The 26,975-nt window shown below is 39.8% G+C and overlaps 1 protein-coding gene across 2 annotated transcripts in view; it reads left to right on the top strand.

Annotated features, from left to right (window-relative positions):
- Nucleotides 1-26,975, top strand: part of LOC132421005 (dihydrodiol dehydrogenase 3) — a 42,112-nt gene that overhangs the window by 14,790 nt on the left and 347 nt on the right. The window contains exons 1-9 of one of the 2 annotated variants that reach the window (XM_060005978.1): nt 9,264-9,347; nt 11,671-11,838; nt 12,692-12,808; nt 13,967-14,044; nt 14,782-14,904; nt 17,463-17,572; nt 18,499-18,664; nt 21,026-21,108; nt 23,318-23,360. In XM_060005978.1, coding sequence (XP_059861961.1) covers nt 9,264-9,347; nt 11,671-11,838; nt 12,692-12,808; nt 13,967-14,044; nt 14,782-14,904; nt 17,463-17,572; nt 18,499-18,664; nt 21,026-21,108; nt 23,318-23,360 — 972 coding nt within the window. Of the gene's footprint in view, nt 1-8,100; nt 8,139-9,263; nt 9,348-11,670; nt 11,839-12,691; nt 12,809-13,966; nt 14,045-14,781; nt 14,905-17,462; nt 17,573-18,498; nt 18,665-21,025; nt 21,109-23,317; nt 23,361-26,975 lie in introns of those variants that run through there. The other variant, XM_060005977.1, reaches the window with a different exon arrangement.

The raw sequence follows: 26,975 nt of genomic DNA, 5'->3' as shown, positions 1-26,975 counted from the left end.
GTACGGGAAAAGTGCAGTCCTTTCAACAAACAATGCTGAGGAAACTACGTATCAACGTGCAAAAGAAGGAAGTTAGACCTCTGCCTTACACACACACACGTACACGCACACACATACATGCACACGCACACACAGGCGCACACACACACACAAATCTCAAAATGCATCAAAGACCTAAACATACAAGGTACATGTATGAAACGCTTAAAAGAAAAACTAGAGGGAAAGCTTGATGACATTGGATTTGGATATGTCACCAGAAGTACAGGCAACAAAAGAAAAAATACATAAATTAGTATTCATCAAAATTCAAAATGTTTTTTTGCGTCAAGGTAAACTACCAAAAGAGTGAAAAGTCAATCCACAGAATGGGAAAAAAGATCTTTGCAAATCATGTGTCTGATAAAGTTGAATAGAATGGAACTTCTTGGAAATACCATAAAACTTTATCTCAAATCGCCTTTTCTCAACTATCCCAGACATTACTTGGTGACCTTTACTCTTTCATGCTTAATATTTCCATAATTAATCTTTTGATTATCCCTTCCTACTGATGCAAAATTTAAGGTTTTTATATCCTTTTCCTTCAGAGTTTGTCTTGACTACCACCGTTTCTCTTCCCTACTGAATTCAAAGAGTATTCTAAGAGCATTTGGACCTACACCTTGAAGTAGTCCTAGTGTCTTCCAACTGGTTGACTTGGACATGGTTGAATTTTTCACAATCTGTATGTGAACAGCCTACACATAGGAATGGAAATACATTGTTTCACAAACATCACATCGAGCAGTTTGGTGTATTCTCTCCACACCCTTCAGAAGTGATCTCTGTTACTCTTCTGTTTTTTTCTTTGACTCCAATTTTCTATACAGTGCATCCAAAACCAAAGTAAATGTGTGGACAGGGTGACCCTTAGTTCCATCTGAAGGTGGCCAAGGTGTTTTGGTCACTTCCCCCAGTTCCTTCTTCTGTTCCCTCCCCTCTATATTTCAGAGGCACTACCTATTCTTCTTCATCTTTGTATTTTTGCACTTGCAGAATCTCAGAGTTTGAGGGAACTTGAAGGCCAATCACAGTCACAGAATAAGTGAAAGCATCAGATCACAACAGGAACAAAGTGTTACATCAATAAACATCTTTATTATAGAAGGAGTTGATACTCTTGTATAAGAAAATGCTCAGATTCTCAAAAAAGCATTCAAAGAATTCTTCTTAGGTAACATGCATTTCAACATCTGCTAGGTGTTCATCCAATCTGTCCTCAATGAGAACAATTTCTTCATGTCCTGGAGCAAGTACATCTATTGTTCTTGATCTGATAACTAGAAAAGTCTTGCATAATCGTGTTCATGATTTCTGGCCACAAATTCAGATGAGTAAGAAGAAAACACAGTTCTTTGTTTTTCTTGGAAGTGATCTTTTTTGGAAAATGGAAGCTGAAAAACATACTGTATTTTAGATACAGAACCAAGTCTCGGGGGTCCCCCTGATCATCAGGGACTGGATCCACAAAGACACTTATTGTCCCAGGTCCTTTGGTCCATTTAGGTCTGGCTGCTCTGCATGATGATCAATCCAGCTCCAGAGAGAAAAGAGATGGTTACTGCTTTGAGGTCTCAACGTCTAAATGTTGATATAAAAGAGAAAGAAGGGAGGATTTCCCTGGTGGCACAGTGGTTAAGAATCTGCCTGCCAATGCAGGGGACACAGGTTTGAGCCCTGGTCTGGGAAGATCCCACATGCCATGGAGCAACTAAGCCCATGCTCCACAACTACTGAGCCCGCGTGCCTAGAGTTCATGCTCCGCAACAAAAGAAGCCACTACAGTGAGAAGCCCACACACCGCAACCAAGAGTAGCCCGCACTCGCCCCAACGAAGACCCAACACAACCAAAAAACAAAACAAAACAAAAACCCCTTATTAAAAAAAAAAAAGAGGGAGAGAAAGAAATGAAAAAGTCTTAACATAATTGCCTATACGAGTGTGTGGGTAAACTTGCTTGGAACTGTGCTGGGAGAAAAGACGCTACATCAGAAGACACTTTTCTTATTTTCCAGACCACAGAGATTTTCTTTCAGATGTTGTCTGAAAGGTTTCACATGACACAATATTCTGGCATTCACAACAGAAACAGATAGATATCAAGGACTATTGCTCAAAAATACAGAAATTCAATGTCATTTATCCTATTATTTGGTCACAAACTCTTGAAGTTGCTTCCAATCAAGTCTGTGTTCCTCATCATTAAAACATCTTTTGTTCTCCCTCATGGGGAAAAATCCTAACCTCATGGATACGGTCTAATGTACACAACAATGCTAGTGGGATCCAAGTGAGACAGCTCTTTCTTTACTCACTGTCTAGCAAACACCAGATTTACTGTCACATGTATGCAACATAATAAAAAAGAGATGCCATTTTTATGTACCCCAGAATTTATTTGCCACAGAAACTGTATGTTCTACAGAAAATAAGGAGAAAAAGAAATTTTCATTTCCTATCTTTTCAGAAATTAATTAAAATAACAACCAAATAATAACCCAAAGCATGGAAAAATGATCATGGCTTAGTTCTGTGAAGTAGAGAAAAAAATAGAAATAAAAATAATTTTAATTGCTGACATACTCGAGGGGAAATGTAGCATTGATAGGAGCAACAGCATCAATTATACTACCCAACATTTTGAGTGATTACTATTTACCAGGAAGCACTCTCAATGAATCAAACATCCTATGAAGTAAGCTCAACTATTGAGTCATTTTACAGATAAAGAAACCACAGAGGTTATTGATTTGTCCAAGGCCACATTGAAGGTGATTATTTTTGTCATTTTTATAAACCTCAAGAGACACTGTCTTATATAGATGTTTGCACATTTATCCCTCCTTTCCTACTTCCTGCTTCCACCCTTAATCTGACAATAGGGTGGGTAAGGTGGATAATTTTTTGGGGGGGAAGGGGAACATTGGCAGAAATCTTCTTGCATTACATTTGTACTTTATGGAAAATGGGTAATTAATTGCAAGAAGGGAGACTGCTAGAACTGATTTTCCAACTTTTCCCAAGGGCACCCCATGGTTAAGGTAAGCCCACCTGCTCCAGTAGCACACCTGGATTCACACTGCAGGTGAGCAAGATATGTTTGGTATTTCACACATATCCTGCCATGCTAGGTGTAGTTCCATTCTTCTCCCAACGGGTCACCTGCACCAACATTTAATGACGCCATTGAGAGACACCAGATTAGATGTTCTAAGGATCATTCCATGTCTGGTGAGGAAGTTATCCAAAATTGGGTGGCCCCAGTGACTACCTCACATTGAGGACAGTCAGAATTTGCCCCATGAGCTCAATTATAGAGATCACAAATGGTTGTGGGCCCAAGAATACACTAGTTGGTATTCCACAGCCTGACCTTCCCTTGTGTGCTCTCTGAGTGTGGATGTTACTTGGATTTCAGCTGATGATTCTTCTTCCTTGGTCAGTCTTCTGAGTATTCAGCTCCCCTGCCTTCTGCACCACTGAAGACACTCATTCAAATGGCAGGTGTCCAGTCAGAATGTTGTGGAATTTTAATATCCAGACACACTCAACAGCAATTACAGTGTTGCTGATAGCAATTTAATAGCAATACCAATTCCCTCTTTATAAGGAGGTTAACATCCTTGATGTAGTGAGCTATTTTCTAACCTTTGCCCTGTTCTAATCTTTGGCTCATTCATATTGCATTCTTTCAAGAGTCATGAAGAATATAAGATATCAACCTAATTTGTGAGCTAACAAATCAGTTTGCCCTGGTTTCACGACGCTGGTAGAGGGAAGACTGTTTATTACTCACAACAATTGCTGTAACCAAAATAAGAGTATCGTTTTCCAGCTTTGCTGAGACATAATTGACATATAACATTGTATAGTCTTAAGGTTTACGATGTGATGATTTGGTGTACGTATATATTGCGGAAATGTTCACTACGACAAAGTTTGTTGTGCTAGTTCCTTGAGCCCCTATTTCTAAAGGTTGAAGTGAAGGGGCCAGGTGATACCTGAACATGCAGTGAGTTGAGTTATAGGAGAAAAGGCTTGAGTCTAGGGCCCCTGGATCAAGTATAGTGGGCACTCAGCATCCCTGCCCTTTCTCTGGAGGGAGATATTTTCTTTATATTACTGGACAGTAAACACACCTTCCATTTCTCTGGATGGAGCCACGATCTCTATATTGCAAGACTGTTCACTGTACAAATGTCTTGAAAAAATTAATGTGGGATGAAGGGTAGTCAGTGCCTCTGCTTACTGGGTGTACAGAAATGCGAAAAACTGTGCAACGTTATCTCCCAAGGGGCACTTACCCACTTCTAACAGCTGACTCCTGATTTCATTAGTAGCCTTCATCCTCCACTAGACTATAAACTCAAGGCATTTAACAATAATTTATTTCTGTCTACATTATTTATTGATAAAACAATGTCTGGCACATAAAAATTTTCAATAAAATTTTGCTGAATGAATCAATGAAAGAATGGCAAAATATGCAAGAACTAATCAAAATGCTAAAGAATAGACAAATGATGAAGAAATTAAAATAATGATTATGATACACTACTTAAAACAAGCAAAGTATAATACTGGATTTTTAAAATAATATTTGATAGCTTCAGAAAATACTTCTGTTAGGTCAAAGGAAAGTATACAATTTGTATGTTGAAGATTATTTTGATGTTTAAATAAAATAGAAACTCACACATTTGTAAAGGAAAATCATGAAGGAAAATGTACCAAACGTTAAATGTAATGGGCTAGTTACAGGTCATCTTTATTCTCTATCCTTTCCTTTTTTTCCCCCAAACTTCTGTAATTTGCCTGTATAACTTTAATGATCAGGAGAAACAAACATCCTTATCTTTTTCATTGAAATATAGTTGACTTATTATATTATATTATTTCAGATGTACAACAGAGTGATTTGTTATTTTTATAGATTATACTCCATATAAAGTTATTATAAAATATTGGGTATATTCCCCATTATTCTAGGTTGTAGGGTTTTCCCTTTCAGCACTTTAAATACATCATGCCATACCCTTCTGCCTACATAGTTTCTACAGAAAAATCAGTTGATTGCCCGATAGGGTTTTCCTTGTATGTGACTCGTTTTTCTCTTGCTGTCTTTAGAATTCTCTCTTTAAGTTTTGCTGTTTTAATTATGATATGTCTTGGTGTGGACCTCATTGGTTTTATCTTGTTTGGGACTCTCTGTGCTTCCTGCACCTGGGTAGCTTTTCCCGTTTTCAGGTTCAGGAAATTTTTTGCCATAATTTCATCAAATACACTTTCTGCCACTTTCTCTCTCCTACTTTTGGGACCCCTACAATGTGAATATTAGTATACCTGATGTTGTCCCAAAGGTCCTTTAAACTGATCTGTTTTTTAAAATTTGTTTTTCTTTTTGCTGTTTTTATTGCACAATTTCCATAATTCTATCTTCCAGATCACTTATGAATTCTTCCATATCACATAATCTGCTATTAATTCCTTCTAGTGTGTTTTTCATCTTAGTTATTGTATTCTTCAGTTCTGACTGGTTATTTTTTAAAATATTTTCTAGTTACTTGTTAACATTCTCACTGTGCTAATCTACTCTTTTCCCTAGTTCAGTTAGCATTCTTATTACTAATGCTTTGAACTGTGGTAAATTATTTTGGTAAGTTATTTATCTGTTTCATTAGCTATTTTTTTTCAGGTGTTTTTTTCTTATTCTTTCATTTGAAACAAATTCCTTTGTCGTCTCATTTTGCTTAACTTTCTCCATCTCTATGAAATTAGGTGAAACAGTTACCTATCCCTGTCTTGAAAGGGTGTGCTTGTGTGGAAGAAACCCTAGAGGCTTTTTTTTCAAAATAAATAAATTAATTAATTTATTTATTTTTGGCTGCATTGGGTCTTCTTTGCTGCACGTGGGCTTTCTCTAGTTGCGGTGAGAGGGAGCTACTTTTCCTTGCATGCACGTGCTTCTCATTGTGGTGGCTTTTCTTGCTGTGGAGCAGGGGCTCTAGGTGCGTGGGCTTCAGTAGTTGTGGCATGTAGGTTCAGTAGTTATGGCTTGTGGGCTCTAGAGCACAGGCTCAGTAGTTGTGGTGCACGGGCTTAGTTGCTCCATGGCGTGTGGGATCTTCCTGGACCAGGGCTCGAACCCGTGTCCCCTGCATTGGCAGGAGGATTCTTAACCACTGAGCCACCAGAGAAGTCCCAACCCTCGAGGCTTTGGTGGGAGGAGCTGAAGTGAGCACGGGTCACGCCTTTCCCCAGGTTGTGCTGGCAGCTATCACCTGGGTGGGAGGTGGGACGGGGGAGGCTAAAGCCAGAGACAAGTCTGAGCCGGGGTTTTTCCTATGCTCAGTGGCTGGCACCATCGTATTGGGCCAGGCTAGGTCCCAAGGTGCTGGAGCAGAAGCCCTGAGGGCTGGGCCCAAACTGGTTACATTCCCTTTAAGTGTGCACCCTCTCCCTGCCCCCCCCACCAGCACTGGTACCTTTGCCTAAGAGGGGAGCAGTGCTGGAGGAAGACAGGTTGGAGCAGGCACCTGGTGTAGGCTGCCGTGCATGCTGGTGCAATCCTGGAACACCCGTCAGAGCTCCAGAACACTTCTGATCTGCCACCTTTACCAATGGCAGTAATGGCCACCCTTGCCCTGTTCAGATGTCATGCTGGCCTGAGCCAGCTCTGTCCTCCACAACTGCACACTGTCCCCAGCACTGGCAGCCCTTGCCTTAGTAGGAGCTGACCTGGAGCCAGAGGTGCTGAAGTGGCCATTGGCGTGGGCATTGGCCTGGGCCAGGGTGCACCCTGGGGCTGTCACAGTAAACTGGTAGAGTCCTGGGCTGTTTCAATCTGCTTCCTCTGCTTAGTTCCCAGGAGCAAGCAAGTGTGTGCGTCTTTTTCAAGAGGAGAGTCTAGGTTTCTTACAGCCCTCCTGTTAGTCCCACTGGTTTTCACACCAGCTACAGGGACTCCACTTCCTGGTGGTGGGCCCCAGGGCTGTGGTGCCCAGTATGTGGTTTCAATGGCTCACTCTCCAGGGAGGCTCTCCGAGACCGAATCCCTGTAATCTCCCTCCTCTTCTGTGTCTCTCCTCAGGGCACAAGTCCTGATCTGATTGCTTCTCTTCCCTTCGCACCCAACTCTATGTGGATGTTTCTTTACAGCCTTGGCTGTGTAAGAACCTTCCTGCTGGTCCCCAGTGTGTTTTCAGTGATAATCGCTCCATATGTAGATGTAATATTGATGTGCTCATGGGGGAGGTGAGTTCAGCATCCTCTTGCTCAGCCATCTGGATCTCCTCCCCAAGCAGTGGTTTTAAAACTCATTGTGTACTAAGTTTAATACCTGTGATTGTTCAGGTGCAGTTTCTGCCAATTTATTTTCTTCCTTTCATGGACCATGTTTCCCCCTTTCTATCTTTCTTTCTTTTTCTTTCTTTCTTTCCTTCCTTCCTTCCTTCCTTCCTTCCTTCCTTCCTTCCTTCCTTCCTTCCTTCCTTTCTCTCTCGTATGCCGTGTGTGTGTGTGTGTGTGTGTGTGTGTGTGTGTGTGTATGTGTCTCTGTGTGTGTGTTTACAATTGGGCACCTGAAACAACAAGCAAATATCCACTCGTTGCAGATTTGTCCCATGCCATGACTGTCCTTCACTAATTAGCTTGGCATGCTCCTAGTCTTGGGATCAGCCCAACAGGAAAGCTAAAGGGCTACTCAGTTCTTTTCTGACTCTGCATCTTGCCTGGTATCTGTGTGGCTTTTTGATTCTCCTGAATACATGAATGCCTTACTGTCCCCCAAATCCACACCCCAGTTCTACTCAGGGTTTTATGTGGTCTATGCTATGTCTCCTCCCTTAATCCCTTTTCCCTGGCATCTGTGCATATATAATCCCCCTGCAGCTGTAATGAGCCATTCCAGCTGCCCTTCAGTTTAAGCTTAGGGTTAGGTGAAACAGACACCAGTCTTTAGACAGCCCCCAAATAGGTTGTGACATTGCAAATAAGCTTTTCTGTGATCATTCTGGTCTGAGGGATGTGACTGGGAGCTGAGCTGCTGTTCTTTACAGATCAAGACTGCAACGCACCAGGCAGGAGGAGGGTACAGGTGAGTAAAAACACCATGAAATGTCCTACCACTCTGTTCTGGATTTTTCCTAATTGGGTGTTCACTATGTTGCTCTAGGTTTTTGTTTGACTGTTTTCCAGAACGTCTATTAGGTTTTATAGCAAGATTCTGTTTTTTTCCTTATGTTTCCATGAGAGAATTCAGCACTTCCTACCTCACCATTTAGCTGACATTAATCTACATGTTAAATTTTAATTGGCTTCACAACATTCTCTTGTATCAATGTTTCACGATTTCCCTAACTCCTCCCAATTTTATTATAATTTAACTTGTTTACAGATTTTTCTTTTATGGATAATGTTGAGCAAGATAATAAATTATATAAAGTATCATTTACATCATGACAATTTTCAGAAGTTCTCTAACTAGGTAAAATGTATGAACAAAGATTCTGCTTGCATACAGCACACTGTAAAAACTATTAATAATTAACCTCCCATAAGCACTTTGCTAGAATGTCTGATTTTGGTATCATTTTCAGGATTTCACCCCCATCTGTAAGCAAAATAATTTTGCTGGTGGGAAATGTCAAAAGGCAAATTTATTTTCATTTGATGTTTTCATTCTTTATTAAGTGCTGACATTTTGAAAAATGCTTATTAGTCACTCCTTTAAGTTGTGTGATTGTGTGTGTGTGTGTGTGTGTATGTGTGTGTGTGCTGTAATATAGTTAATTGTTTCAACTGACGTTTGGTCAAGATTGGGCTTCATAATTAGAAAAACCAAAAAGATTGGTATGTGGAGGTTTCTAGTCTTAACATATGGTCAATAATTGTTCAGCAAATCCCATGCAATAATTTACAGTAATGTAAGTGGATCCAGAATTGTAAATTTACTTATTAAAAATATGAGGTAAAATATTTCCAAGCAATTAGTGATTTATTAATCATTATACAATACTTAATATTATTCTGATAAAAAACCCAAACAAGTTAATTGCCTTCAAATATTCCTTGCTCCATGGCTACTGATTTAATCATGCTCCTCCTGCAATATTTCTGCTAACATTGGTCAGTGCAGTTGGGGTGTTACCTTCCTGTTATTCACAGCCTGTGAGGGCAGAAGAAAAAATCAGAGTCTGCTTAGTCAGAGGAGCAAGAGGCAATGGACCCCAAATGCCAGTGTCTGGAACTTAATGATGGCCACTTCGTTCCCATTCTGGGATTTGGAACCTATGCCCCTGAGGAGGTAACATTTGTGGGTTGGGGTTAAGGTTAGAAAAGAAAATGGATGTAACGTGAGTGGAAGTGGACTTAGATTGTCAAGTTATTGAGTTCCTGTGCGACTCTGGGAGGGTCACTTGGTTCTACTAACCAGGCTAGAACCAACCCCTATGAAAGGGGAGGAAGCATTCAGTCTTCCCTCGGCATCAGGGTTTGAAGCTGTGGTCACCTACCGATGACTCTGGGTTTCCCTCCAGTGTCTGTCTCTTTCCCAGCTTGGCAGAAGAGGTGAAACTCAGCCATCAAGAATACTGACTGTCAGCTGCTTTGCTTTGAGGGTGATTGCAATTGTGTGGTTTCTCTGTATGTTTCGTTCATTCAAGAACTCTTTCCTCTTTCTGAAAAGAAGTATTTGAGGTAAAAGGTCCTGAAGATGAGGTGAATGATAAATAATGGGAGAGAATTGCTTTTCTACTGTGTTGTGCCTGCTAGGTGCCAGACGAGAAATGCTCCGCCTGTGTTTTGTCTTGTTTTTCTGTTTCTGCTTGGAAAGTTATTCTAATGGAATATATAATATCACTTGAGGGGATAAGCTACAGTCTTATAGGGCAAGGTTTCAATTCTTGATTTTTTGTAATATATTTTTTATTAAACTATAATCTTCAGTGCTTGGGTGTAAGAGGGGCGAAATGGACAATTTGCTAGACTGGAAGCCAGAAAGTTTGCTGTCCATCTTGTCTTTGGAGTACATAGTTGTATGACAAAGAACTGGTCCTTAAACTTTGAGTCTCACCTTTTTCATCTATAGAACAGAAGGAAATATTCAGAGACACTTTGGAGATTGAAGACAGGACATGTTTACTTATTTATTTATTTTTATTTAATTAATTAATTTTTGGCTGCGTTGGGTCTTCTTTGCTTCGCGTGGGCTTTCTCTAGTTGTGGCGAGTGGTGGCTTCTCTTGTTGCAGAGCACGGGCTCTAGGCGTGCCGGCCGCAGTAGTTGTGGCATGCCGGCTTCAGTAGTTGTGGCATGTGGGCTTCAGTAGTTGTGGCCCACGGGCTCTAAAGTGCAGGCTCAGTAGTTGTGGTACATAGGCTTAGTTGCTCCGTGGCATGTGGGAACTGCCCGGATCAGGGCTTCAACCCGTGTCCCCTGCGTTGGCGGGCAGATTCTTAACAACTGCGCCACGAGGGAAGCCCCAGGGCATGTTTAATTTGCAGCATAAAGTAGGATGAGGGGAGGGAAGGGTCCAGGCTATTCCTGAAGCTCACTGGTTAATTCCTGGGTAGATCTCCGAATGCCCGTACATTTAAGGAAAACCAGGACTAGACCCAACAAAGGGCAGTTAAACCAAGTCTCTACCTCCTTGAAAAAGAAAAGATTCTGAATCACATAAAAAGAAATGGAATATTATTCAGCCTTATAAAAGAAGTTATCCTGCCATTTGCAACAACATGGATGAACCCAGAGAACGTTAAGCTAAGTGAGATAAGCCAGACATAGAAAGACAAATACTGCATGATCTCTTTATGGGTAGAATCTTAAAAAATCAAACTCATAGAAGCATAAAAATCAAACTCATAGAAGCATAGAGGCATGGTGACCAGAAGCTGGGGCCGTGGCTGGGAAAAATATAAAGATATTGGTCAAAGGGTACAAACCTTCAGTTATAAGATGAATAAGTTCTTGAGACCTAATGTACAACATGGTGACTATAGTTAATAATAATGGGTTATATTCTTGAGATTTGCTAAGAGAGTAGATCTTAAGTATTCTCACCACAACCAAAAGTTAGCTATGTGAGGTGATGGATCTGTTAACTAGCTTGATTTTGGTAAATCATTTCACAATAGATACTTATATGAAAACATCACTTTGTACAACTTGAATAGATACGGTTTTTATCTGGTGTGTTCTGTGTGGCTACACTGGTAGACAGAGGACTCTCAGAAGCATTCATCTTGTTTCTTGATGCTTTGTACCATGAACATTATACCTTTGTTGACTTTGCTTAAAATATCTCACTGTATAAATCATATCCATGACTACAACTTTATGCTCAGTCTTATGAGTTCCTCCAGAAAATCACTGAAACTGGAGGTGGTCTTGGGGACCTCTAATGTCAGTGATGAACCAGTGATTGCCTGGGATTGAAGGACTTCCTGGATGTCCAACTTTAATTACTTACCAGGAACATTGAGAGAAACTGTTATGCGTTCATCACCACACATGCAGAACTAACCAAAGGCATGAAGAAAAGTTGATTCTTGGGAAGATCAAAGCTTGTGTCTTAGCAATCTCTTAATCCTGTGGATATCCAACTACTACCTTTGTTGCTTATGTAGGTTCCTAAGAGTGAAGCCCTGGAGGTCACCAAATTTGCTATTGATGTTGGGTTCCGCCATATTGACTGTGCTCATTTGTACCAAAATGAAGAGCAGGTTGGACAGGCCATTCGCAGCAAGATTGCAGATGGCACTGTGAAGAGAGAAGACATATTCTACACTTCAAAGGTGCTGTGTGTGTTGTGTGAGTGTGCACATGTGTGCAACGTGATTGTGCACAGGTGACAATTATATAATAGGACCAGTAGTTGTCTGGTGAACTGTGCTTATCGGTATAACTTTTTTCACACATATTTGTATATTAAATCTGGTATCCAAAAAGAAAATGAGAGTGATGATGGCATTCTCATCATTGCTGTGTTCAAATTTTAATTTTAAAGTAAAGTCACTTTACTTCTCTGAGCCTAGACCAGAGCTGTGTTATTTCATATGGGCTAATGAATCAGCCAGAACTGATTGATCAGATTATAGCTTTCCTTATCATCTAGGGGACTTTCTAAAATTTCTTCAAGTTCTAAATCTCAGTTCTTACGTCCATCAGTGAGAGAGAGCAATAGGAGAGGCAGTTTGTATATTACACAAGCTCTAGCAAAAGTGTCTTGAATTATGTTCTGCTCATATTAATATGTTCAAAGCACTTTTCCTACAGTTATGTAAACAAACAGATACTAATTCCTGAGAGGATTGATTCTTCGATAGAATTAGATTAAGTCTGTAAACTGCTTTTAAACTCTATCAAACATAATTCAGATAATGAGTATGGTAATTATTTGATAATACATTTATTTCTTGGATCATTTCTTTTTATTGTGAATGATGTACTGATGATAAAATCAATCAAATAATAAAATTTACTTGGGTTGGTTAGATCAAAAATGGAACTGAAAAAGAAACAGAGTGGTTTTCCTCTGTGGTCATCTGTTTCTAATCAGGAAAAATGTCTAATTTTTAGGTGAAAGAAGAAAAACAAAATTACCTAAGGCATTAATTTAACATAGCTCCCATTCTTTAACCTCTGCAGCTTTGGTCCACTTTCCTTCGACCAGAGTTCGTTCAACCAGCCTTGGAAAAGTCACTGAAAAATCTTCAACTGGATTATGTTGATCTCTATATTATTCATTTTCCAGCGGCTCTGAAGGTTTGCGATTTGTATGATCACGTCTATTTTATTTCTTGTGTGAGAATATCTATCAACTTGCATGGATGGTTGAATTCAGATTTTTCTTAGTAAGATGTAGGGATGATTACACTAGAGTAGAATTCCCAAAATCATAATTTCTGATTATCTTTTTATTGGGTTTCTTTGAATCCTTAATTTTCTTTCCATGCCTCCAAGAGAAAAGAGTTCAACAATCTCACATCCTCTGCCTCAAAAACTTGAGGAAATAAAAATAGACACGTTCAACACAGGGTCCCGGGCCTCTTGGGGATTTCATGAACACACAGTTTGGTGCAGCAGTGGTGAGCAATGAAGCTACCTTACACTTGAACATGATAAGTTTATCTCCTCTTTCACCCTTTCAAATTGACTGGAGTTGGTGGTGCTCTCTCTGGGTGGGTCTAAACCTAGCAGCCTTTATAGGGACTTGGGAGACCTTGCCTACACCATTGGCTGTCTTCACAATGAGTTTTGTAGACTGCACTTAGCCATTAAGAACTGCATTATGTAGAACTCTTGATCTGAAGTTACAGAAATCTACTCAAACTACCCTATGCAAAAGAGTTTATTGGACTATGTAGATGGGAAGTCCCAGCCATGGATAGATTTAAGGATTTGCAGTACTCTTCAGAAATGTCTCCTTTTTTTCTATCCCTTAACTTTGTAGTACTCTTGGTTTGCTTTATTTTTACCTCAACATTTTCCTTCGGTGGCAAATTAACCTTGATCAGTTCAAGGCTCATGGTCATTAACATTTGAGAGCAGGTCTGGATCTTCCACATTCCATATTAACCTAAAAATAGCCTTGCTGATTCATGTGCCTGCCCTAGGGCTATCAGATGTTCAGAGGGAAAAGGAAATCGGATTGTCAGGCTTAAGTCAAGATTGCATTTTTTTTCTGGAAATAAAGCCATGTAACTTATTGCCATTCTTTACATAAGTCACTCTGAGTCCCCTTTGGGACCTAGGAAAATTCTATTTATTAAAACATATAGTAAGTGTAAGAGATCTAGAATGTTGCTACACCTACCTCATGGATGTTTAGTGTCCTGGTCCTAGATGTGCCTGGCAGCCTGGTTAAGTGTGGGGAAATTATTTAGTGACATATTTAAAATGACTGCTTCTATTCTATTCCAGCCAGGGGAGGAACTTTTTCCCAAAGATGAAAATGGAAAAATGATATTTGACACAGTGGATCTCTGTCGCACTTGGGAGGTGAGTCTGTGGAGGAGAGAGCCCAGGGGAGGAAGCCAGGAGAGGGGGAACCTCCTTCATTTCTTCCACCTGTGAGAATGGGTTGTGGACCATCAAGATTCAGCAGTTCATGAACTTTAAAGGGCTGTTATGCTGGGGTGGTGTGGACGAAATCATTGCTGAAAGGTTCACAGAGAGGAACAGAGAAGAATTTGGGACAGTGAAGATAAGCATCTCTTTCCTTCAGTGTGATATATCTTCTTCTGGGATTTTCGAAGGAAGAGACAGTAATTCTTATTTTATTTTATTTTTATAAATTTATTTATTTATTTATGGCTGCGTTTGGTCTTCACTGTGGTGTGCAGGCTTCTCATTGCGGTGGCTTCTCTTGTTGTGGAGCATGGGCTGTAGACATGTGGGCTTCAGTAGTTGTGGCTCGCAGGCTCTGTGCCTCTCACAGTAGAGCGCAGGCTCAGTAGTTGTGGCGCACGGGCTTAGTTGCTCTGCAGCATGTGGGATCTTCCCGGACCAGGGCTTAAACCCGTGTCCTCTGCATTGGCAGGCGGATTCTTAACCACTGTGTCACCAGGGAAGTCCCGTAATTCTTATTCTTGTGTCACAACCTTCTTCCCCTCTTTTCTTCTTGATAATCCATGCTAATTCTTGACAGGTGACCCTGTTAGCATTTTTTCAGCATTTATTCTTGCTCTATAGCCCATTGCAAATCATGTTCACTACCCCTTACCCCCCACCCCCAGGCCCTGGAGAAGTGTAAGGACGCAGGACTAGCCAAGTCCATCGGGGTGTCCAACTTTAACCGCAAACAGCTGGAGAAGATCCTGAACAAGCCGGGGCTCAAGTACAAGCCCGTCTGCAACCAGGTGAGCAGCCTCCGTCTTCTCTCCTTTCTGCTCTTCATAACCTCCTTCCTGTAGTAGAGCCAGATGTCTATTTGTCTTCCCCTCCTATTCATCCTACCTTTGTGGGACAGAAGATTCTAGAGAGCAGAGCCTCTGTCTGGAAGGGTGTGAATAGAACCCAGAATGGTATCTCTGTGTGATAAAGTCTTGGTGGAAAAGATGGGGAGGGCTTCCTGCTAAATTGTGGGTAGGAATTTAGGGAAGGTAAAGGAGATAAAGGAGGGTTAGAATAGTTACCCAGACCTTAGAGGAAGGTGGCATTTCCCTGAGCTGTAAAGGATGACCAGAAATTGGATGGTGAAAGTGCCTTGGAGGGAACTGTGTACAGGTAGGAAGGCCATGAATACATGGAATGAAAAGCAAATAAAGAGCGAAAATGAGATCTCATTGAGGTTTTAAGAGTTTGTGTGGGGTTCAGATGCCTGAGTCCTTAGTCTTAGTGTCTCAGCTTTTAGAGATCTTCAACGAGAGGCATAGTACAGAAAAATTTGCTGGAGACTATGAAATTCATCCAGGTTAGAGCGTGAAGTTAATGTCTTATGGTGATACTAACAGTAGATGAAATAGTCACTCAGGAATTAGAGCAGACCTTGTGATTTACTTGGTCTTGGTATGGTTCTCCCATTGATTTCTACCTTAAAATTAAATGTTTAAACACATTTTTTCTCTGTTTGATCCTTTGCTCATATATTTTTTGTTGTATTTTTACTTTTCTGTGGTGAGAAAACTTAATAAGAGATTTATCCTCTTAAATTTTAAGTATTACAATACAATGTAATGCAATATTGTTAACTGCAGGGACAACGCTGTACAGCATATCTCTAGAATTTAGTCATCTTGAGTAATAGACTTCACACCCATGTTTAGAGACTTCCGATTTCTCCTTGCTCCCAGACCCTGACAACCATCACTCTACTCTTTAATTCTATGAGTTTGACCAGTTTAGATATTAATATTCGTTTTTCTGTGACTGTTGTATTTCATATAATGTAATGTCCACAAGTACAACCTGAAGTCAAGGAGTAAGAGTCTTCTACAGAAAAAGTAGCTTGTAAAATTCAAGATTTATATATATCTATATACAGCATCAACATTTTCAATTATAAAAGTTTAAAAATTAATGTGATTTTAGCACTAATTTTGCCTCCAAGTTTTCATTGTGAAAATTTTCAGATATTAGCAAAGTTAAGGGTATGATAGAGAACATCCATTTTCCCTCTTGTATGCAAAATTTTTCACATTTTGCCACACTGCCAGATGTATATATATATATGTATATATATTTATGTATGTAATATTTTGTTGACTTGAATCTCATTGTAATTCACATATCACTTTGAGACATGTTTCTCAAGCTCTTTTAACCTAGCATGGTGGTCACTCAATCATTTTTTTAACCATGATATCCAGACAGGTTTTTGACAAATATAATAGATTTATCAGACTATCATCTTGTGATGTTAGTTAATTTGTTTCTCTATTCTCAATTCCTGTAAATGAGTAGATAGATCTGAACTCCTTACTACCTTAAGGTTAAACATTTTGACAAGAACACGTCCTTTGCATGCTGTGCCCTTCAAATGCACCCCAGTAGGAAGCACGTGATGACAGCTTGTCCCACTGTGAATGATGGCACTTTTGTTCTGCTGGTAAAGCTAGTGGTAGCTAGAATTTTTGTTTGGAAATGTGTATTTTCCCTGTTGAAATTACCTAGTCATCTGGGGAAGTTAGATTCTCCCCAAATTTTCACATAATGGTTGAGAATCCATCAATGACTTTCACCGGAATTAGTTATTTCATTGGGATGTTTTTCAATATTTTCAACTTAAATACTCTTTTTGATCTTCTTACCTGACATTTTATTGCAAAAACAAAATTCTCTCACTAAGTCAGCATAAAATACCTTATTCCTATAAGACAGGGTAAAAACTTAACTCCTTCCCCTTAATTCTCAGTTTCTGAGAAAGGATTTATTGTAATAATCACCATCAGTGGAGGCAAATATTTTTGTTCTTTCTCTCTTTCATCACTTGGGACTCAGGGATTTTTATTTACTCTCAGTGTTACATTTGCTTTTATTCATTATTCCTTTTGATGCTCAAATCTACCCAAATGTCTCCAGTGGGATCCCCATCAAACTGGTTCTTTTAGTGCTTCAGACATTTCTTCATGAGTCTTGGAGCAAATTCTTTGCAAAATTTGATGTCCAAGACTCAAACAGGTGTTTTTCTGTCTCAGATCTGGAATTAGGCGTGTCTCTTGGTAGTGTGTTTAGTAATTGAGATCTGGTCCCTAGAGTTACTTGTTCTCAGGAATGTCATTATTTTTTACCTTTTCAGGGACAGAGATATAAAATGTATTTTTTTAAAAAAAATCATTATTTGATGTTGATACTTCCAGTTTAAATTTAATGTTACACAGTTTTTTTCTTTAGATTTTTTTAACTTCTAACATCTCTCTGTCATATTTACATTACCATTTCATATAATCTGAAACTCTTCTATGTTGGCCTTCTACAGGTGGAATGTCATCCTTATCTCAATCAGAGCAAACTGTTGGACTTCTGCAAGTCAAACGATATTGTTCTTGTTGCCTATGGTGCTCTGGGATCCCAACGATTAAAAGACTGGTAATGAACCCTAATGAAGACAATGGAGAGTTTACCTAAAATTGAGTTTTTGATGAAATATTTTTAGTCATACCGTACTCAGTGCTCTGGAGATAACTCTTAACTTGCTTGGGGGAGAAAGGGGAGGGATGGAAGGAATCCTTCTCTTTTGTCTTCCCATCACCCAGCCAATTTTCTTATATTATATGTGTCCTGTTGTAGATTGATCAATAACACGTGTTTGTATTAAAATCTATATATAATCCCCCAGCTGAGACCTAAGACATAAGCTTAAGTCATGATTTACTTATTTATTACCTAAGGAACACATTACTAGTAATAGACTCTCCAGGCTTCACTTACCTTATGTATAAAATCAGGATAATAACATATAACTCCCAGGTCTATCATGATCCAAAAAATTACAATTTGAACCATTTTTGTAAACATCTGTAGAAGTATTGCACACTGTAAGTAATGATGAAATGAATAGTTCTCATTTTGAGACTACTCAATTTTTATCAATACCTGAGAAAATTAAACTAAAAAATATCCCAGTCTTTTCCTTCTCTTTCTCCTTTCATGCTCTTGTACTTACTTTGGGGCTGTGATTGGAGAATAAAAACAGCCACTGAGATGTAAAACAGAAAAAAAACATGATTGTGGAAGCATTGATCTCAACTCAATCATGCATCCAAATGACCTGGAGAGCTTTGTAAACACAGATTGCCAGGTGCCACAATTGAGTTTCTGATTCAGTTTGTCTGCAGTTAAGCCATGGAATTTGCATTTCTAACAAGGTCCCAGGTGATACTGATGCTGTTGGTCCATGGACCACATTTTGAGAAGCAGTGGTCTAGAGTGGACCTACTTGGTCTGTTTGGGAAGCCTCCTAACAAACTGAATACTCAGTCTCAGATCTTCAGCATTTCCGAATTTCCTTCCAGGGTGAACCCGAGCTACCCAGTTCTCTTGGAGGACCCAGTTCTTTGTGCCATTGCAAAAAAGCACAAGCAAACCCCAGCACTGATTGCCCTTCGCTACCAGATGCAACGTGGGGTTGTGGTCCTGGCCAAGAGTTACAATAAGAAGCGGATCAAAGAGAACATGCAGGTGATGAGTGGGGCTGTGGGCACAGGGGTTCTAAATAATATCCTTCACGAGGGTCATTCTTTGTCCAGCTCTCAAGACTATCTTTGGGCCAAGATGATTTATCTGTTATTTATCGTGCACGTATGCCTTATGTATATTCCTAATGGTTTTCTCCTCCTACTGTGGCAACAGGAGAGGTGGCATGGCTGGATAGGATTAAGATTGGACAGAAAATGGAGATTTTAGTTCCAGCATTACATCTGCAATTTATTCTGTCACCCTGCAAGTGATATCTTATTTTCTTTATTCTCAGTTGACGAAATTGAATTGTGATTTTCTTAGACAGTTGGGCTGCTATAACAAAATACCACAGATTGGGTGGTTTAGAAACAACTGAAATTTGTTTCTCACTGTTCTGAAAGCTGGAGGTCTGCGATCAGGGTGCCTGTGTGGTCATGTGAGGGCCCTCTTCCAGGTTACAGGCTTCTCCTTGTATCTTAATGTAGTGGGGGGCAACGGAGCTCTCAGAGTCTCTTATATGATATATGATATTATTTAAATCAAATTCATGAAGCCTTCACCATCATGACCTAACCACCACTCCAAGGTCCCACTTTCTAATATCATTGCAGTAGAAGTGGGTTTTCCAACATATGAATTTGGGGAGCACACGGATTACAGCAGTGATCTTCAACCTCCATGTCATCATGGTTTTATTTTGCATTCCTCTGAATAGTAACGTAGTTTCATTTTCATACTTCTAATCTCCCTGAGTTTCTGCCTTTGTGAAGTTCCTGTTCAAGACTTTGTCCATTTTTATTAGGTTGTCTTTTGATTTATATGTATGAGACTATTATTATACTGTTAGCCATAGCTGTACAGCAAACTCGCCCCCATTAAGGGGTTTAATGCAGAAATCATTTACGCATCTCATGATTCTGTGGTACGACAATTAGCCTTCATTCAGTTAAGCTGTTCTCTCCTTGGCTGGGCCCTCTCTTGCCTTTGCAGTCAAATGCAGAGCAGCTAGGCAGTGCTGCTTTAGCAGGTGGATTTGGATGTTGTCAGAGGAGCCAGCCCTCTTCTCCATACGGTTTTTCATGTATAGTCGGCTAGACTGTGGCCACTAACCTGGTCTTCATCTCAGCACAGTGGTATGATACCAAGTCAATGAGTGGGAAAAAAAATCCTTGTCATGTCTAGGCTCAGAACTGACTCGCCACTTCTTCTGGCAAATTTCATTGTCCAGTGCAAATTACAGGTCAGGCCAATTCAAGGGGCAGGGAAATATTACCCTGAAAATTTGTTTTTGTCTTTCCATTCAAATTTAGCCCTGTAATATACCTGGAACTGATTTTCTAATATGACATGAAAATGGATATATATACATATACTTAAATAGAAACATAATGTCCATATTTTCCCACAGATTTTCATTGTCAACTCTGTCGTGTATCAAGTGTCCATAAGTACATTTCTGGCCTCTTTCTTCTAGTTAGCTATTTACTTTGCTGCACTGTCTTATTGTAGTGGAAAATAAGTCTTGCTTTGAAGAACGGTACATTTTTCTTCTTTAAGGATGTCTTGGCTGCTCTTGACTAGCTGTTCTTTTATGTAAAATTTAGTATCACTTTACCAACTTCTACAAAAGAAAAAAATCTTTAAGTCTTTGGTTCATGTTGCATTGAAACACTAGATCACTTTAGAGAAAACTGATTTCTTTTTAAGATTGAGATTTCCATTCCATGACTACGATATGAATTTCTAATTATTTAGGTGTTCTTTAATATTTTAAATACATTTCATAACTTTCTCTACAAAGGCATTTACATAATCTTTTTTGTTCAATTTATTCATAGAGAATGAGTAAGTTTGATATGGGCTTCTCGGATAGGTTTTCACGGCAGGGGGTTCTCCTTCCAATACTTGCTTAAGCTCAAAGCTGTGTCATACTTAGGGGTGCTGGGAATGAAAAATCAGTGTAATGTTTGGTCAAGTACGAGTATTTTCTCCAGGTTGTCCAACTGCCCCTTTGTCTGGAAAAAGATTTTTGTTTGTTTGTTTTCTGTCACAAGTAATTCACTTAGAAAGATTTGGGATTGATGCCTTGCAAGCTGTGTGTGTGTGTGTGTGTGTGTGTGTGTGTGTGTGTGTGTGTGTGTGTGTGTGTGTGTGAAATGGAGCAGAAAAGGAGAGGGAGTGGGAAGGAGAGGTGGAGAACCCCGCAGAAGTGTTACCAGGCTGGTTCACTTGGAAGCTGAGGACAGGCGAGTCTTCCCTGTACTCTCTTCTTGCCTCCATCCAGCTGGAAAGTCCTCCAGTTCCCAGGGGGAGGCCAACTCCTTGGGGAAGAGGTTAATGTGATTCTTCCCTTCCTTCCAGGTTCTCGATTTTGAATTAACTCCAGAAGACATGAAAGCAATTGATGGTCTCAACAGTAATGTACGATATTATGATTTACTCTTGTAAGTGACTTGTATATATTTCACACATGTTATTTTCTTTTTTCTTTTTTATTGGAGTATAATTGCTTCACAACGTTGTGTTAGTTTCTGCTGTACAAAGAAGTGAATCAGGTATATGTATACATATATCCCCTTACAGATGAACCTGTTTGCAGGGTAGGAATAGAGACGCAGACGTAGAGAACGGACTTGTGGACACGGGGGTTGGAGGTGGAGGGGTGGGATGAATTGGGAGATTTCGATTGACATATATACACTACCGTGTGTAAAATAGATAGCTAATGGGAACCTGCTGTATAGCACAGGGAGCTCAGTTCGGTACTCTGTGATGACCTAGATGGGTGAGATGGCGGGGTGGGGTGGGAGGGAGGTCCACACACATTGTTTTCTGTAGCATGTAGGTCAGCAGAGAAACTGAGCTTCCCTAACCAGGAAGGCAGGCCTGATTTCCAGTGTAGGAGTAAACCAGGGCTTCCTGTAGACCTCAGACCAGAGGTTTCTTCCAGGGCTCCGTCTCTGATCTAACAGAAATGTGAGAAGGGCCCAGGACAACTCATAAGTAAAATCACCAAAGTTCACATTGTGGTGAATTCACTACCTTATACCCCTCATCTCTGTGCCTGGTGTACTTCCTCTCAGGGCTGACGTACCCATTAGATACAGAAGGCACAGTGCCTACAGCCCACTATTCTTTTAGGGACGTAGGAAAATGTTTCACCTTTATTTTTTTTTTAAATCAGGGGAAAATGATTTGTATTAGTAATGACTATGTAACAGTGAATCCAGCCTGGATACATTCATTTTTATCCTAACACAATTGTAAAATATGTTAATATTTGTATGGAGGAGGAGGCCGTAAAGGCCAATGTGCGTCGGTGCTGCGAAGGCACAGTGGGGCATGCTTCCACCCCCTCCCCTAAATGTCTGGTGGCTTTTCTCCCTAACGTGCATTTCTTTCCCAAGACATCATCCATTTCTTCCAAATTTCTCTCTTCATTGGACCTTTTTCCCTATTATAACTCCATTTCCTCATCCTTGTAATCTCACCAAACTGAATTAGAATTAGATCATGAACTTAACTGGCCCTCCAGTAAGTGACTGCTGTATGCTTAGCAGGATACATCCAGATAAGATTGTGTGGATGTCTCTGGTTTCTTGATTTAAGACCTACCTCAGTGTTGCCCTTGTCCATCAGGAGTCCACCCCCTGGGGAGCCCCTACCTCTTCGACTTTGACTTAATTCACAAACATAGAATTCCATGTTCAATTACTGTGGGAGGATATCAGGACTGAAGAGAAAGAAGACTAATCAAACAGAGAAATTTGGAAGGGAGTTTAGAGAGAAGGGAATACAAATTATTGATAAAGATACAGTTTCAAATGAAAGATGTCAAAACGCTTTCTCTTGTTTGTAAAGCTATATCATGATTCAGAGAAAGGATATTATACATGAAAAAACAGGTGCAAAGTTACTTTTCTGTACTCAAATCTTTGAAGTATTCTTCTGTGTTCTCCTTATTAGGCTGTGAATGCCTAGACTTACTCATATTTGTGGACTCAGGTCAACAGCATGGCTCCCAGCACATGGACTTGCTCAGAATGCACTCTTTAATGAATTGAATGGAGAAAGACAAACTTAGAAAGAAAAGTAAAAACATGGAAAAAAAGGAAAACAGCAGTAATACTAATTCCTTGATAACCCGTGTTTTAATACATTATAAATTAAGAAAACAGTAATCCCTTTTTATCGGTATAGTTACTTATGTGTACATGATATCTCAAGAGATTAGAAGTTTTTTTAACAGAGCACCCTCTATTTTGGGGGGTGCTCCATGTTTATGTGTTGGATGGATGTGTGAAAAAGATCAGCAAGATTCTTACTGTGATTATTGCCATCATCCAGGGCCAAATGTTCCACCTGGGGCTGAAGTGACCTTAGCATTTCATCTATAGTTCTTAGACCTTCTTAGAAATTGTAATTCCAACCAAGGTAGATATCACTGTGGCTTTTATGTTGCATGTGAATGTGGGAACTGGATATGAAGATGCAGTTGACATATGGACCGGGAGCCTGCATATATGTATGTTGTAAATGAGTTGGTTGTAAATTTAGAGTTTTAGAGCATCCTAACTGCTTCCACAGAGGAACACTCTCCTTGACAAGTGTGAGACAGAGTTAATAAAATTAATCTCCCTCCTTCTCTTTCAGCATTTCTGATCACCCTGACTATCCATATTCTGAAGAATATTGATTATGAGTGATCCACCATGGTTGTATCAGAATTTATTGATTCTAGGGGTGTGGAGAGAATTGCTATAATCATTGGAGCTAATTAAAATCTGTGTCTCTAGTTTAAAGCTTCTTGCATGTTTTGGTGTGTGTGAAATAATAAAGATTTCAAAGTAAGAATACTCGGGAGGGGGATCAAAAGGCAGAGTCGGAGGATCTTGAACTCACCTTCCTCCATGAAGACATCAAAACTACCACTACACATAGAGTAACTCTCACTGCAAACAACTTGAAGAGTAGCAGAATGGCTCTCTACAACCCAAGCTATCAAGAAAGAACCTCACAGAGCCTAGTATGTGGACAGGAGAAGCAATGCATTCAGGACCCACACCCCTAGCAGGTGACCCAGAGGAGTATAAACAGGCTCAGGGATTCTCTTTAAAGAGCGAGGGGTACAAGACTCATATTAGGCACCCCAGGTCTGAGGACTGGCACTGGGAAGACGAGCCCCCTTGGCTGGCTTGAAAACCAGTGGGGCTTCCCATAGGGCTGTAAGAAACCAAGACTCCGTTCTTCAAGAGCGTGTACACAAACTTGATTGTTTTCAGTCCCAACAGAGACAGCAGATTGGATTCTGCTTGACGCTCTGGCCGGTCTGCCAGGACTAGCTCAGTGCATGCCCAAAGCCTCCTGCTCCATCCCCTCCTGCTCTGGCACTGGTCCCTGCTAAGGCAGAGACAGCCATCACATGCACAGGGAGAAAGTGGTGGCAACTCAGAAGTGTGTCTCCAGCCCCTTGGGCCCTAGCCCTACCCCCAACAGGTCACCAATTGCCATTGAGCCTAGAAGAAGCCTCAGCTCACACCTAACTCTGGCTCTAGTCCCTCTGACTCCAGCCCGATCTCCCAACAAAACAGCAGCTGCCAGCTCACCTAGGGAGAAGACATGAGCTGTGCTCACTTTAGATCCAGCTCTCCCACCAATGCCACTGGTCACAGGCAGACCACACAGAGATGCTCCCACACAAGGACACACGTTTAGACTCTGGAATAGGTAACTGTTTGCCTAATGTCATAGAGACGAACAGAAAAGACCAAACAAATTAGAAGAAAAACACACATGTTCCAAATGAAATAACAAGATAAAACCTCAGGGAAAAAAACCCTATCAAAAGCGAGATAAATAATTTACCTGATAAAAAAGTCAAAGCAATAGTAATAAAAATGCTCACTGAATGTGGGAAGATAGTAGAGGAACACAATGAGAACCTCAAAGAACTAGAAAATATTAAAAAGATCCAATCAGAGATGAAGGATACAGTAACTGAAATACAAAATACACCAGAAGGAATTAACAACAGGTTAGGTGACACAGAAGAACGCTTTCACAACCTGGAAGACAGAATAATGGAAATCACTCAATCAGAGCAGCAATAAAGAATAAATTATTTTTCATAAGAACAGTTTAAGGGACCTCTAGGGTAGCATCAAGTGCACTAACACTTGCATTATAGGGGTCCTAGAAAGAGAAGAAAAGAGAGAAAGAGGCAGAAAATATATTGGATGAAATTATGGCAGAAAAATTCCCAAATCTGAGAAGGCAAAAGATATCCAGGTGCAGGAATCACAGAGAGTCTCAAACAAGATGAAACCAAAGAGGCCCACAACCAGACATATCATAATTAAAATGGCAAAAGTTAAAAATAGAGAATTCTAAAGGCAGCAAGAGAAAAACAATGAGTCACATACCAGGAAAACCACATCAGGCTATCAGCTGATTTCTCAGTTGAAATACTGCAGGCCAGAAGGGAGTGGCATGATATATTTAAAGTGCTGAAAGGAAAAAAAAAAAAAAAACCTATGATCAAGGACACTCTACTCAGCAAAATTATCATTCAGAATTGAAGGAGAGCTAAAGAGTTTCCCAGACAAGCAAAAACTGAGTTTATCACCACTAAACTGACCCTACAAGAAATATTAGTGTCTCCCTTAAGTGAAAAAGAAAAGGCTATAACAAGAAATAAGAAAATATAAAATGGGGAAAATCCCACTAGTAAAGCCAAATGCATAGTAAAGGTGGTGCATCAACCACTTAAATAAACTAGTACAAACTTAAATAAACTAGTACAAATGTAAAAGACTAAATTAAAAAGGGATAGACATGAAGATGTAAAATATGACATCAAAAACACAAAATGTCAGGATGGAGGGGTAAAATGTAGATCTTCTGGAATGTGTTAGAGCATAAATGATATTAGTATAAAGCAAGTAGATATAGGTATAGGTTGACATATATAAACTTCATGGTAATAATACATCCAAAACCTACAGTAGAGGGCTTCCCTGGTGGCACAGTGGTTGAGAGTCCACCTGCCGATGCAGGGGACATGGGTTCGTGCCCCGGTCTGGGAGGATCCCACATGCCGCGGAGCGGCTGGGCCCGTGAGCCATGGCCGCTGAGCCTGCGCATCTGGAGCCTGTTCTCCGCAATGGGAGAGGCCACAACAGTGAGAGGCCCGCGTACTGCAAAAAAAAATCCAAAACAACAACAAAAATACCACAAGAAAAACCCTACAGTAGATACACAAAAATTAAAGAGAAAGTAACCCAAATATAACACAAATAAAGTTATCAAATCAAAAGATAACAGACTAAAAGAAGAATAAAAAGACAAGAAAAACTACAAAAACAACCAGAAAACAAGTAACAAAATGGCAATAAGTACAGTACTATCAGTCACTTTAAGTGTCAATGGACTCAATCCTCCAATCAAAAGACATAGAGTGGCTGATTGGATAAAGAAATAAGAACAGTATACATGCTGCCTTCAAGAGCCTCACTCCAGAGCTAAAGACATGCACAGAATGAAAGTCAGGGGATGGAGAATATCCTCCATGCAAATGGAGGCAAAAACAAAACAAAAACCTGTTCTAGCAATACCCATATCAGACAAAGTAGACTTTAAAACAAAGTCCATAATAAAAAACAAATAAGGGTATTATATAATGATAAAGGCATCAATCGAAGAAGAGTCTATAACATTTGTGAACAAATATGCATTTAATTTAGAAGTACCTACATATATAAAGCAAATATTAACAGAACTAAATAGAGAAATTGACAGGAATACAATATCAGTAGGGGACTTTAACACTCCACTTACATCGAAGGTTAGATGATCTAGCCAGAAAATCAATAAGGAAAAACTGGACTTAAATGATACATTAGACCAGTTGGACTTAACAGATATTTAAAGGACATTCCATCCAAAAACAGCAGGAAACAAATTCTTTGCAAGTGCACATGGAACATTCTCCAAGATAGATCACATTCTAGGCCACAGAAGAAGTCTCAGTAAATGTAAGATGATGCAAATTGTATCAAGAGGCTTTTCTGATTGCAACATGAAATTAGAAATCAATTATAGAAAGTAAAATTAAACAAACAAACAATAAGTGGAGACTAAGCAATATGCTACTAGAAAACCAATGGTCATTGAAGAAATCAAAGAGGAAATAAAGAAATCCCTTGAAACAAATGAAAACGGACACACAATTTCCAAAATCGCAGCTTAGCATTTTGCTGACATCACTGTACATGTTAAATTTTATTTGGCTTCATAACATTCCATTGTATCA

This window comes from Delphinus delphis, chromosome 2 (genome assembly GCF_949987515.2).
Source record: "Delphinus delphis chromosome 2, mDelDel1.2, whole genome shotgun sequence".
In the NCBI taxonomy this organism is placed as follows: Eukaryota; Metazoa; Chordata; class Mammalia; order Artiodactyla; family Delphinidae; genus Delphinus; species Delphinus delphis.
The sequence above is the reverse complement of the archived record's forward strand: the minus strand, read 5'-3'. Positions and strand labels throughout refer to the sequence as shown.